The 14,696-nt window shown below is 43.3% G+C and overlaps 1 protein-coding gene across 1 annotated transcript in view; it reads left to right on the forward strand.

Annotated features, from left to right (window-relative positions):
• The first annotated feature begins 281 nt into the window (after positions 1-281).
• The window catches only part of hacd3 (3-hydroxyacyl-CoA dehydratase 3), a 41,160-nt gene continuing 26,745 nt past the window's right edge, over positions 282-14,696 (forward strand). The window contains exons 1-2 of the mRNA XM_085968322.1: positions 282-599; positions 13,596-13,638. Coding sequence (XP_085824448.1) covers positions 507-599; positions 13,596-13,638 — 136 coding nt within the window. The 5' untranslated portion in view covers positions 282-506. The remainder of the gene's footprint in view (positions 600-13,595; positions 13,639-14,696) is intronic.

Consider the following 14,696-nt stretch of genomic DNA (forward strand, 5'->3'; position numbering starts at 1 on the left):
GGTTGCCAACTCTGGGGTGATGTATTCCTGGAGGTTTTATCAATGACCGCCTCACTCGGTCAAACTACCTTTTTTTTCCCCTGGCTTCTCCAATAGTTTTATAATAAACAAAACTATTCAAAAGAAAATGAAAGAGCACACACTTTTGTTTAATTCCCCTTGGCCGTTTCTCTGGGTTTTCTGGCAGCAGCGATGTTCAATTCCTGGAGACTCCAGGGCAATCCTGGAGGGTCCAGCGGCCCTGCGCGTGCGCGGGTTACGCGCACGGCACGAGGGGGCGGGGCCGGGCGCACCGGGTTACGCGCACGTCGGTCGTGCCGATTGTTCTGGCAAAAGAAGCGGCGGCGAAGGACCGAGTGGCGGGAGTTCAGTCAGCGGCGACAGTGCGCTCGGAGCCCGGCCCCAGTATCAACTCGAGTCCCAGGCCTTGAGCCCGAGGCCCAGACCCTGAGCCCCAGCCCCCAAGGTACAGCTGCAGCAGAGGCCGGCGGCCGCGAGTCGGGGAGATGCAGAACCAGAGCCCGAGCCTGACTCCGCACGTTTACTGGGCGCAGCGGCACCAGGAGCTGCTCCTGAGGGTGGACCTGAGCGACGTACAGGTGGGAATGGGATTGGGAGCTGCCTGGGATTGGGAGCGGTCAAGGATTGGGAATGAGGGAGCTGTCAGGGATTGAGAATGGGAGCAGTCAAGCAATAGATTTGGAATGAGATGGGATCTATCAGAATAGTGATGGACAAGTACTGGGAATAAAATAGGAACTGTTGAGATGGGAGCTGTCTGGTATTGGGAATGGAAAGATGTGGGAACTGTCAGGTAGTGAATATGGTAGCGAAACAGGAACTGCTGACAGGGAATATGGATGGACCAGATGGGATCTATCCGGGACTGGGAATCAGGATGAAATGGGAATTGTCAGGCAGTGGGAAGGAAATGGAAACTTGTCCTTTAGGAAAGACAGGAAGGTGGAGGGGTGGCTCTGTTAATTAATGATGGTATTAGCACAATAGAGAGGGATGACTTAAGTTCAGGAAACCAGGATGTAGAAGCGATTTGGCTGGAGATGAGAAAAAATAAAGGCAAGAAGTCACTTGTGGGAGTGGTGTACAGGCCCCCTAGCAGTAACCGCATGGTAGGATGGAGTATAAAGGAAGAAATAATGGGAGCTTGTCAGAAGGGTACAGCAATAATCATGGGGGATTTTAATCTGCATATAGACTGGAAAAATCAGATGGGCAAAGGTAGCATAGATGAGGAGTTCATGGAATGTTTTCGGGATAGTTTCTTACAACAGCACGTTCTGGAGCCAACCAGAGAGCAGGCTATAGTAGACCTGCTATTGTGCAACGAGATAGGATTAATTAATGACCTCATAGTGAAGGTGCCCCTAGGTAGCAGCGATCATAATATGATTGAATTTTACATTCAGTTTGAAAGAGAGAGAAGAGCGGGTCCAAGACTAGTATTTTAAACTTAAATAAGGGCAATTATGAGGGCATGAAAGCAGAGCTAGCTAAAGTGAACTGGTAAATTAGGTCAATAGAGTTGCAGTGGTGGACATTTAAGGGGATATTTCAAAATACACAGAATATATACATTCTAACAAGAAAGAAAAATTCCAAGGGGAGGACCCACCATCCGTGGTTAACTAAAAAAGTTAAAGATAGTATTAAACTTAAAGAAAAAGCATATAATTGCGCAAAGATGGATGGCAGGTCAGAAGATTGGACAGAATATAAAAAACAGCAAAGAATGACTAAAAGATTAATAAGGAGAGAAAAATTAGAGTACGAGAGAAAGCTAGCTAGAAATATAAAAAGATAGTAAGAGTTCCTATAGATATTTTAAAAAGAAAAGAGTTAACAACGTGAGCGTTGGTCCTATAAAAAGTGAGTCTGGGGAATTAATAATGGAAAATAAGGAGATGTCAGTTGAATTGAACAGGTATTTTACATCGGTCTTCACTATAGAGGATACAAGTAACATCCCAGAAATAGCTGTAAATCAGGAAATGGAAGGGAGGGAGGAACTCAAGAAAATTATAATCACCAGGGAAGTGGTACTGAGCAAATTGTTGGAGCTGCGGGCTGACAAGTCCCCAGGTCCTGATGGACTTCATCCTAGGGTCTTAAAAGAAGTGACTAATGAGATAGTTGATGCATTGGTTTTAATTTTCCAAAATTCCCTAGATTTGGGGAAGGTTCCATTAGATTGGAAAATAGCGAATGTAACTCCTTTATTCAAAAAGGGAGGGAGACAGAAAGCAGGAAACTACAGGCCAGTTAGCTTAACATCTGTCATAGGGAAGATGTTGAAGCTATTATTAAAGACGTTATAGCAGGGCACTTAGAAAAGTTCAAAGTAATCAGGCAGAGTCAACGTGGTTTTGTGCAAGGGAAATCATGTTTAACCAATTTATTGGAGTTCTTTGAGGAAGTAACATGTGCTGTGGATAAAGGGGAACTGGTGGATGTACTGTACTTAGATTTCCAGAAGGCATTTGATAAGGTGCCACATCAAAGGTTATTGTGGAAAATAAAAGCTCATGGTGTAGGGGGTAACATATTGGCATGGATAGAAGATTGGCTAGCTAACAGGAAACAGAGAGTAGGCATAAACGGGTCATTTTCTGGTTGGCAAAATGTAATGAGTGGTGTGCCACAGGGATCAGTGCTGGGGCCTCAACTTTTTACAATTTATATAAATGACTTGGATGACCGAAGGTATGGTTGCTAAATTTGCTGATGACACAAAGATAGGTAGGAAAGTGAATTGTGAAGATGACATAAGGAGGCTACAAAGGGATATAGATAAGTTAAGTGAGTGGGCAAAGATCTGGCAAATGGAGTATAATGTGGGAAAATGTGAAGTTGTCCATTTTGGCAGGAAGAATAAAAAAGAAACATATTATCTAAATGGTGAGAGATTGCAGAGCTCTGAGATGCAGAGGGATCTGGGTGTCCTAGTGCATGAATCACAAAAGGTTACTATGCAAGTACAGCAGGTAATTAGGAAAGCTAATAGAATGTTATCGTTTATTGCGAAGGGAATTGAATACAAAAGTAGGGAGGTTATGCTTCAGTTATACAGGACATTGGTGAGACCACATCTGGAGCACTGTGTACAGTATTGGTCTCATTATTTAAGGAAGGATGTAAATGCATTGGAAGCAGTTCAGAGAAGGTTTACTAGACTAATACCTGGAATGGGCGGGTTGTCTTAGGAAAGGTTGGACAGGCTAGGCTTGTATCAGCTGGAGTTTAGAAGAATAAGAGGTGACTTGATTGAAACATATAAGATCCTGAGGGGTCTGGACAGGGTGGATGTGGAGAGGATGTTTCCTCTTGTGGGAGAATCTAGAACTAGGGGTCACTGTTTAAAAATAAGGGGTCACCCATTTAAGACAGATGAGGAGAATTTTTTTCTCACACAGGGTCGTGAGTCTTTGGAACTCTTCCTCAGAGGGCGGTGGAAGCAGAGTCTTTGAATATTTTTAAGACAGAGGTAGATAGATTCTTGGTATGCAAGGGGGTGAAAAGTTATTGGGGGTAGGTGGGAATGTGGAGTAATCAGATCAGCCATGACCTTATTGAATGGCGGCGCAGGCTCGAAGGGCCGAGTGGCCTACTCCTGCTCCTAATTCGTATGTATGTATGTATGTAAGGAGTGCAAATGAAATGGGGGCTGTCAAGGAATGGAAACAGTCTGGACCTGGAAATAGGATGCAACTGTCTGGGATGAGAGCATTTCTGGGAATAGGAATGGAAGTGGGAGCTGCATGGGAATGGGAACTGCCTGGGATTGGGAATAGACGGTTTGACAGCTGCTAACAGAATGGAGGGGTAAGAGCTGGTGAATTGGATTGAAACAGGGGGAGGGTACTGACAATCTGCATTACTGGTGAAATGCAGAATACGTGTATACTCCCCATGTGAGAGCTGCAAAGTGATGCCTAAAAGTTGATAAATAATAGATTTTGTGCGGTATCTCTGGTGACGCACAGAGTAGGATAACTTTGCAAATTGGCAGTGTGTGCACAATATGTATAATGATATGGAGGTGGGTGTTACTTGTAATACCGAATTTGCTGATGGCACCAAGCAATGTAGCAGATGATGAATACAAGGAAGATTGGTGGTATTAAATGGGATTTGGACCAATTCAATTGATGGGCTAAAGAATGGCAGATTAATTTTCGAAGTCACACAACACCAGGTTATAGTCCAACAGTTTTATTTGAAATCACAAGCTATCGGAGCGCTGCTCCTTCGTCAGGTGAAGTGGAGAGATGCATAAAGACACAGCTTATATAGTCAGAGAATAATGCTAGATGATAACAGGTAGTCTTTCTAACTGCCATTTATCACACCTCAGCAGAGCGATAATCACAGCAATCAAAGGTGTGAATGGTGTCCAAACAGGTTAGTCAGGAAAACATTACATCAAAGAACAATGAGGTGGGTCACAAGGGGTCAAATGTTGCAGATGCTGGGGTCTGTATGAAAAACAAAAAACAGACAAAAAAACATTTTTTTTTGCTGGAAATCACAGCAGCTCCGGCCGCATCTGTGTAGAGAACAAGCCAACGACTCGAGTCTGGATGACCCTGCGTCAGGTGGGGTTACATGTAGCGTGACATGAACCCAAGATCCCGGTTGAGGCCGTCCTCATGAGTGCGGAACTTGGCTATCAGTTTCTGCTCTACGATTTTGCGTTGTCGTGTGTCTCGAAGGCCGCCTTGGAGAATGCTTACCCGAAGATCGGAGGCTGAATGTCCTTGACTGCTGAAGTGTTCCCCGACTGGGAGGGAACACTCCTGCCTGGCGATTGTTGCACGGTGTCCGTTCATCCGTTGTTGCAGTGTCTGCATGGTCTCGCCGATGTACCATGCTCCGGGGCATCCTTTCCTGCAACGTATGAGGTAGACAACGTTGGCCGAGTCACATGAGTATGTACCTGGTGGGTGGTATCCTCCCCTGTGATGATGGTATCTGTGTTGATGATCTGGCATGTCTTGCAGAGGTTGTCGTGGCAGGGTTGTATGGTGCCGTGGTCGCTGTTCTCCTGAAAGCTGGGTAATTTGCTGCGAACGATGGTCTGTTTGAGGTTAGGCGGCTGTTTGAAGGTGAGTAGTGGAGGCGTGGGGATGGCCTTAGCGAGGTGTTCGTCGTCATCGATGACATGTTGAAGGCTGCGAAGAACATGGCGTAGTTTCTCCGCTCCGGGGAAGTACTGGACGACAAAGGATTAATTTAAATTTAGGGGTAAGGTAATGCACTTTGGAACGTGAAATGTGGAACATACACATTGAAGAGGTGTCCATTAGTGAATGTGAGAAATGAAAAATTGAACGTTCGCTGAATGTATCCAGTCAGTGTGAAACCATTATCAACAAGGCTAATCACACGGCTGTATCACAAGTCCAAACACAGTGTTCTGATCTCATGTTTATCTCTGGTGTGGCCATATCTAATTTGTGATCTTGCATATCATTGTGTGGTTTTACTTCAAGTTATGTGCAGTTGTGTAGCCTCAAAATGACATTGATGCATTGAAGAGGGTTCAGAGAACAGTGACAAGGATGTTTAGACATAAGCATAGAACTAGTAAGCAGGAGAAACCTTTTTACACAAAGGGTTGGAATGCACGACCGGGAATTAGTGAAGCAGAGAGACCATGTCAGCATTTAAGAATGGGTTAGATAGGTGCTTGAAGGAAAGGGGAATAAAGGGATATGGGAGCAGGATTGGCACATGGGATTGGAACTACTGCAAATGTGATAAACATCAACATGGACTGTTTGGGCCGAACGGCTTGTTTCCATGTTGTAACTTCTATGTAAGAAAAGGTCATTTAGCTCATCGAGCTATTCCTTCCATGGACTATGTTATTTCTACTCTCTTGGAATTTTCCCTATCCATTTGTCACAAATTATGAAATTTTTACAGTTTTATTTTTAGTGATAAATGGCAGATGCACTATAATGTGGACAAGTGCGAAGTTATCCACCTTGGGTGCAGGAACGGGAGGGCAAATTATTATTTAAATGGCAATAGATTGGGAGAGGGGGAAGTACAGAGAGACCTGGGTGTTCTTGTACACCAGTCACTGAAGGCGAGCATGCAGGTGCAACAGGCGGTCAAGAAGGCAAACGGTATGCTGGCCTTCATAGCAAAAGGGTTAGAATACAGGAACAGGGATACCTTGCTGCAGCTGTACAGGGCACTGGTGAGACCACACCTCGAGTACTGTGTACAGTTTTGGTCGCCTCATCTGAGGAAGGATGTTCTTGCCATGGAGGGGGTGCAGCGGCGATTCACCAGGCTGATACCAGGAATGGCGGGAATGACCTATGAGGAGAGACTATGTAGTTTAGGGATGTACACACTGGAGTTTAGAAGATTGAGAGGGGACCTCATAGAAGTGTATAGAATTCTGACAGGTCTAGACAGACTGGATGCAGAAGGAATGTTTCCCTTGGCGGGTGAGAACAGAACTAGAGGACATAATTTAAGGATAAGGGCTAAACCATTTAGGACAGAGATGAGGGGGAATTTCTTCACTCAGAGAGTGGTGAACCTGTGGAACTCATTGCCACAGAGGGCAGTGTACGCCAGCTCATTAAATATATTTAAGAGGGAATTAGATATATTTCTACGGGCAAAAGGGGTTAAGGGTTACGGAGAGAAGGCGGGGACGGGATACTGAATTAAAGGATCAGCCATGATCTCATCGAATGGCGGAGCAGGCACGAAGGGCCGAATGGCCTACTCCTGCTCCTATCTTCTATGTATCTATGTATTTAAAAAATACCAGCAGTATCATCTGGTTAAAATAATACATAACTGGGTTCTTGCATTTAGTTTGGTTAGTTTTTGTTTCTGCAGAACCAGAATAGCTAGTTCATTTAAAGTGCGAAGAACAAATAACCAGTCCTGTCTGTGTCTTGCAGGCGTTCGTGGAAAGTGACTGTAAATTGGGCTCTTCCATTGAGAAGCAGAAATAGTTTTAATGAATTTTGTTATTTAGTAATACCAGGTATAAATGTGTCTTTGGATGGTATGTGCCAAATCGGCCAGGAATATGTTCAAACCACCCTTGGGTATCATTGGTGTTAAGAGTGTTTCTGTTTGTAAGATGAGGAAAGTTCATAACCTACAGAATTTTACATTATTGCATTTAAATGAATTCACTGATGGTTTTGTGAGTTCTGTCTGGCCAAATGGATGCAGGATGTCTCAGATACAACCATTGTGGTGCTGGGGACAGTTTCATCACAATATCTACAGCAAATTGTATTTATAGCACCTTTTTAATGTAGGAAAAAATGTTCCACAGTGCTTAACAGAGGCGTAATCAGACAGAAATGGACACCGAACCAAAGAAGGAAATTGTAAGATGGGTGATCAAAAGCTAGGTCAAAGAGGAAGGTTTTAAGGAGGGTCTTAAACTGGATAGGGAGGTGGAGATGTGGAAGGGTTTAAGGAGGGACTGTTCTAGTTCACAGTGCTGGTACTGAGGACTTTGTTTTAATTCCAAGAGTGTTTTAACAACTGGTGAAGGGCTGGTTTAAGCTCTTGATAAACCTCTACAAATTGTAGTTGTTTCAGTGTTAGCTGTGGCTCAGTACTCTCTCGCCTCTGAGTCGGAAAGTCACGGGATCAAATCCCACTCCAGAGACTTGAGCACGTAGTGCAGGCTGGCACAGTGCTTACCGATTGGTACTCTGTCGGAGGTGCTGTCTTTCAGATGAAACAATGTTCCGTCTGTCCTCTTGGGTGGATGTAAAAAATCCTATGACACTATTTGAAGAAGAGCAGGGGAGTTCCCTGGCCAACATTTATCCCTCAACTAACATCACTAAAACAGATTAGCTAGCCATTTATCTCATTGCTATTTGTGGAACCTTTCTGCCCGTTGTTTCCCCACAAAAAACATAACAGCACAGATGCGATGGGCCAAATGGCCGCCTTCTGTGCTGTATCATTCTATGAAAAGTAGTTACACTTCAAATCTAATTCATTGTCTGTGAAGTGTTTGGGATGTCTTGAGGACATGAATGGTGCTATCTAAACGTGAGTTCTTTCTTGTACCTTAATATTAATCTGAACAAATTTAAATTTTAGCTAAAGTGGATTAATTGTTTAGTGTGTCAAGTCGCTGGTCTGTATGTAATATTTTCACCCTGCCAACCCAAATGTCAGATGAAAGCACAAGATTACACTGAGCCCAGTAGCCATATCACTAGTGTGATAATTGTTACTTCCTGAATCCATGCACTCTGCTAGAGCAGAGTGAAGGGAAGTAGATTTCCGATTGCAGGGCAGCTGTCTGCTTCTCGAAACTGTAAACCGACTGTTGAATGAGAAAAGGAATAGAAGAATATGCTGATCGGGTTAGATGAAGTAGGGTGGGAGGAGGCTCGTGTGGAGCATAAATGCCGGCATGGACCAGTTGGGTCGAATGGCCTGTTTCTTTGCTGTACACTCGATGTAACTGCAACAGAACCCAAAACTAACACCATTCCGTGTATCGATGAAGGCTCGGCAATTCCCTCCTGTACCCTTACCCTTTCTCTTTCAATACCCTTCTGAAGTTAGATCATATCTAACCTGGCACCCTTGACCAGCTGCCTTCCTTAACATGACATTTCCAAACTCCTAACAGCTCTAGTTTGATGCAATTCAACAATATTTAGCAAAATAAAAATCAGTCAGTCATGAAGATATCTGCTGCATTTAGCTGGCCTCCAGGAGTGGCTCCTGCAGGTAGTTTTAGTGAAGATTGGGCTTTCGCTTTGGTACTGAAGGTTGATCGTGAGACATCAACTACTTGAGTATTCGCCACCCAACTGACACTATATTTTGAAAGGGTAAATGTTGCCTGATCAATGTTTTGGACCGATGGGATGAATGATAATGGTTGGCTGACGGACCTGCTGCAGAGGTTAGGTGACTGGCTCTATTCAAACTTTCAATGGATCTCGGACAAGGAATTAAATGCAGGATTTTTCCCAACAACAGGAGCGATCTTTCACCAAGGGGATCCTCTTTACATTGCAGGTACTATTCCCCCAAATTAATAGAATCATACAGCACAGAAGGAGGCCATTTGTCCATTGTGCCTGTGCCGGCTCTTTGAAAGAGCTATCCAATTAGTCCCATACCCCTTGCTCTTTCCCCATAGCGCTGCAAATTTTTCCTTTTCAAGTATTTATCCAATTCCCTTTTGAAAGTTACTATTGAATCAGCTTCCGTCACCCTTTAAGGCAGCGCATTCCAGATCACAACAACAATTAATAAATGAATTAGTAGCATGTTTTCCCATCTTCCCCTCGCAGGTTGTCCATGGGCTTCCCATTGAACATGGTGGGGAATTGTTGCCCTACACAGGTCGGCATAGGAAATGGGGTCATCGCCCGGATGGTGTTGTATACAGCCCTGCCCCGGCCCCTTAGGTGACTCCCTCTGTAGGCCACGGCTGGAATTGCAGCAGTCACCAGGCACGGGAATCCGGCCCCTGAAAGGGGAAGAGAGAGAAATGATGCTCCACTTTAAAAATAAACATTTGCCAGTAACTTTTAATACTTGATTTATTATGTGGTGTGTAAATTGTCTTTTTGCCCTCTATTTTGCTATGTAATGGTGGGTGACAGTTTTGAGATAAAGAAAGCCAACAGCAAGGCACCTTAAAACTCAAGCAGAAGTTGATCGCTTGTTTAATGCAACAGCTTCTAAACTTTCTCAAAATGCTGTTTTCCTAGCATTGACTTCCTGGTATCGAACTTGTATCTGACCGTACATTTCAAAAACTTATCCCTGGGTGTAATAGTGGAAATAATCCTTTCTGCACCTCCAAAATCCCTCACTTGAGAACAACTTCATCAGAAAATGTTACTAGAGGTGTGATTTCAACAGTTAAAAAGCCCTTTTGTACTTGGTGTTCAGTTAATTCAAAAGCAGCACGTGGTGTAAAAATGTTTCATTCATGACATTGGAGAAGAGGTTTTCTAGTTATGAAAATCTAACCTGTCCAGCAACACGTGCAGGCAGTATGTGCATTTCATCTGATTATCACAACCTGAGCCTACAGTTGCAGGAGAGGTGAAATATGCAAAGATTATTTGAATGGGAAACTCTATGAACACCGGCCTAGAGTTTCTGCTTTGGCCACAATCGGTGATCCGGGCGCAAATTGTGCTCAAAATTACACTCGTTTTCAGAAGTTGCCGCTCAAACTCATTTGCATAGTGCCGAATGTAAAATCCGCGCGATAGGGCAGTGTTTTAGAATGTCATTGTAAAAAAATTGCATTAAAAAATATTCCTTGATATATTTAAGACGGGTAACTTGGTGCAGTTTTATTAATATAGCTGAAAATGGGTTTATCACAAAAAAAGCATTTTAATCAGAGTGGCCAGTCAGTAACCTGCCGGTAACCTGTTCTTAAATAACTGAAAATAACTTCAACAAATTATACAGAACCGTTCACTAGTTACATTGGTGTACAGTAGTCAGTTTCTTAGTAAATTAAAAAGAATAATATTTAAAAGCTTTTAAAATGTGCCTATTAATGCCCTTGCACCTTAAAAAAAAAAAAAAAAGCTTAATCTTGAGTCTCCTTGAAAGCCTGCAAACGGGCGCAATTAGCGGAAACTCACCATGGTGATTAATTTGATCTGGGGGCGAGGCCGGCTTCCAGTGCGATGATTTTTAAAAATCCAGCGCAAAAGATCGCGGCAACTCGATTTGCACTGGACAGAACTGGCGCTTGAAATTCCGCAATCTTTTGCACTGGCTTCGCCGATGTTGGGCGAATTACGCTACCAAGCGGAAACCCCAGGCCACTGTGTTTAAAATAATGCAACGGGTCACAGTAGATGCGTATATTCAAGGCTGGTGGAGGGACAGTGCTGTGAATCAGAGCTTTAGTGCACTGAGTGAGGATCGGGATATTCCCCACACTGAGAGTCTGGGCATTGAGTAGAAGCCAGAGGCTTCCTATTGGGAAGGGAGAGACAAGCCGGGTGCGTCGCCAGGCCCACTCTCCCACTGCTGCAAAATATAACTTTAGATCAATCCAATTTAAAGTTGGGTTCAGCTGATTCTTTAAAGGAATCCTTTTGTCTCTGCACCCAATACATGGAACGGACTGGGTCCCCAACATTTTCAATGAATATTTTGCATCTGTGTTCACTATGGAGAAGGACGATGTAGGCATAGAAATCAGGCAGGGGGATTGTGATATACTTGAACAAATTAGTATCGAGAGGGAGGAGGTACTAGCGGTTTTAGTGGGCTTAAAAGTGGATAAATCCCCAGGCCCAGATGAGATGTATCCCAGGCTGCTGTGTGAGGCAAGGGAGGAGATTGCAGGGGCTCTGACACAAATTTTCAGATCCTCTCTGGCCACAGGGGAGGTGCCAGAGGACTGGAGAACAGCTAACATAGTGCCATTATTCAAGAATGGATAAACCAGGGAATTACAGGCCAGTGAGCCTAACATCAGTGGTAGGGAAATTATTGGAAAAATTCTGAGGGACAGAATTAGTCTCCACTTGGAGAGGCAAGGATTAATCAAGGATAGTCAGCATAGCTTTGTCAGGGGGAGATCATGTCTGACCAATTTGATTGAATTTTTCGAGGGAGTGACTAGGTGTGTGGATGAGGGTAGTGCAGTTGATGTAGTCTACATGGACTTCAGTAAGGCTTTTGACAAAGTCCCACATGGGAGACTGGTCAAGAAGGTAAGAGCCCATGGGATCCAGGGCAACTTGGCACATTGGATCCAAAATTGACTTAGTGGCAGGAAGCAGAGGGTGATGGTCGAAGGTTGTTTTTGTGACTGGAAGCATGTGTTCAGTGGTGTACCGCAGGGATCGGTGCTGGGTCCTTTGCTGTTTATAGTGTACATTAATGATTTAGATATGAATGTAGGCGGTATGATCAGTAAGTTTGCAGATGACACGAAAATTGGTAGAGTGGTAAATAGCGATGAGGGAAGCCTCAGGCTACAGGACGATATAGATGGGTTGGTCAGATGGGCAGAACAGTGGCAAATGGAATTTAACCCTGAAAAGTGTGAGCTGATGCATTTTGGGAGGACTAATAAGGCAAGGGAATACACAATGAATGGTAGGACCCTAGGAAGGACAGAGGATCAGAGGGACCTTGGTGTGCATGTACATAGATCCCTGAAGGCAGCAGGACAGGTAGATAAGGTGGTTAAAAAGGCATATGGGATACTTGCCTTCATTAGCCGAGGCATAGAATATAAGAGCAGGGCGGTTATGATGGAGCTGTACAAAATGTTAGTTAGGCCACAGCTGGAATACTGTGTGCAGTTCTGGTCGCCACACTATAGGAAAGATGTGATTGCATTGGAGAGGGTGCAGAGGAGATTCACCAGGATGTTACCTGGGCTGGAGTGCTTCAGCTATGAAGAGAGACTGGACAGGCTGGGGTTGTTTTCCTTAGAGCAGAGAAGGCTGAAGGGGGGACCTGATTGAGGTGTACAAAATTATAAGGGGTATAGATAGGGTAGATAGAAAGGAACTTTTCCCCTTAGTAGAGGGGTCAATAACCAGGGGGCATAGTTTCAAGGTAAGAGGCAGGAGGTTTAGAGGGGATTTGAGGAAAAACTTTTTCACCCAGAGGGTGGTTGGAATCTGGAACTCACTGCCTGAAAGGGTGGTAGAGGCAGGAACCCTCACAACATTCAAGAAGCATTTAGATGAGTACTTGAAACACCATAGCATACAAGGCTACGGACCAAGTGCTGGAAAATGGGATTAGAATAGACGGGGCTTGATGGCCGGCATGGGCTGAAGGGCCTCTTTCTGTGCTGTATAACTCTATGACTCTATCTGGCCCAGATGTTGTCGCTGTATTCAGAAATTAATGAATTCAAACGATTGATGTATGGGTGACTGTCCTTTGAGATGTCAACGCATGAATTAGGGGAGGGGAGGCAGGCTAATTCATTATCTCTGATGGCTGACTGATGAAAGGGATGTTTCAGAGACTCAACATTGACATCTGTGACATGAAGGATTTCTTTTTGGCATAAGCCACAGCCTTAGCTGCTCAACTTTATAGTTCTGTTCTGAATTGTTATCTGGATTCTGTTCACTTGATGAGGAATCATGTCAGCCATCGTGTTCTCAAGTTGTTTCACCCAAAAATTTGGTCTGAAACTGGCTGCATAAGAAATATTTCTTGAGAAAGGATATTTTAACTCCTTGTGGACTGATTCTATCTTTATTGTTTTAAATATTGCATTTTCAGTTTCTTGCTGTCCCGCTCCCCTTTGCCCCCTTCAGAGGTGAGCAGGGAATGCAGGCAACCTTGTAATGGCATTGATGAACCTTATTGTGAAGCGTTGGAGTGGTGCTTGATCCTGTCCTTGTTTAAAGCAATGTTTATATAAATATGTTTTTGTTTGTTGCTTGCAGAATACCTTGAAGAATAATTTGTAAAAAGTGAGAAATTCATAATATATTAGCTTTTTAAAACAAACTTCAGTAGAAACACAAGCAGCAGAAAGCTTAAAAATACTATCTGTTTAACTGATTTACTCTCTCTCTCTCTCCCAACAGAAACCTGATATCAAGATCAATGAAAACACCCTCTCGTTCAGAGGTAAGATTGTAATGCTCACACACACACGGCTCAACAGGTTCCTTTTCTCTTTATATAAATGGGAGTCAAAACTAAAATGCCTGGAATTAAAGATCCATTTTTTTCCTGTCAAATATACAATTTTTTTTACACTTCTAACCGTACTGGTCTTGAGCTTGCTGACAAGACCTTGTTATAAACAAACTGCTCTGATAAATTGAGGTTGTGCATAAATAGTTGAAATAGAAAAAAATTAACTCCGCCACCAGGAAGCTTTTTAAACAAAAAAGATTAAATATTGCATATGGTGAGTCAAGATCAAGTGTAGTCGTCAGGTGAAATGGGGTTATAGGGTGGGTTTGAGTGAACCACAGATGTAATTCAGCCCCCATTTTAAGGCCATACAGTCTGTCCTTATTTTTATGCAATATACTTTTGTTTGATGTTAGTTATTGTTAAATAGCAAAACTTATTACAATTTGGAAAGCAGAGAAGTCGAGCTGGTTGGAGCAGAGGAGTTTCCCTTCAGTACAGGTTGAGAAGAGGGAGATGCAAAACTGAGTCACAACAATGCCACAACTGGCAAGAGGGTGTAATTACAGTGTGACAAGTTTACACCGGCAGTTTCCATTAGAAATGTTGACATAGGAATATATAATGGGATAAGTTGACACAAAAGTGTGACGGTAAGAAGTAAGTAAGGTTTTGTAGACGGTAAGTGCATGCATATGTAAGATTTTTATTTTATAGATTATATAAGAAGTAAGATCTTGTTACCTTCCTATCGAGAACATTTCAACAGTTTGTGGAAAAAGTCCAATCTAATCATCTGTTGTGAAGTTATGGTTCATGTCAAATTATGGCTAGTTTTATGCTGTAAACCAGTGAGTCCTAGGAGCTGGATTGAGATAAATCTGAATGTAGAAAGCCTTTCAGTTCATCTTGGGTCATCTAACTGGACAAACCTATAGTTGACTCCCTCTCCCCATCACTGCTTCCGAATGTGTTGTAAATGGCTAAAAGACTTTTGCCTCGAGCCCTACTTGGATGTCCAAGTGTTTATTACTCTTGGTATGAAG

Source organism: Somniosus microcephalus, chromosome 27 (genome assembly GCF_052327205.1).
Source record: "Somniosus microcephalus isolate GS21.2 chromosome 27, FLI_Smic_1.0, whole genome shotgun sequence".
In the NCBI taxonomy this organism is placed as follows: Eukaryota; Metazoa; Chordata; class Chondrichthyes; order Squaliformes; family Somniosidae; genus Somniosus; species Somniosus microcephalus.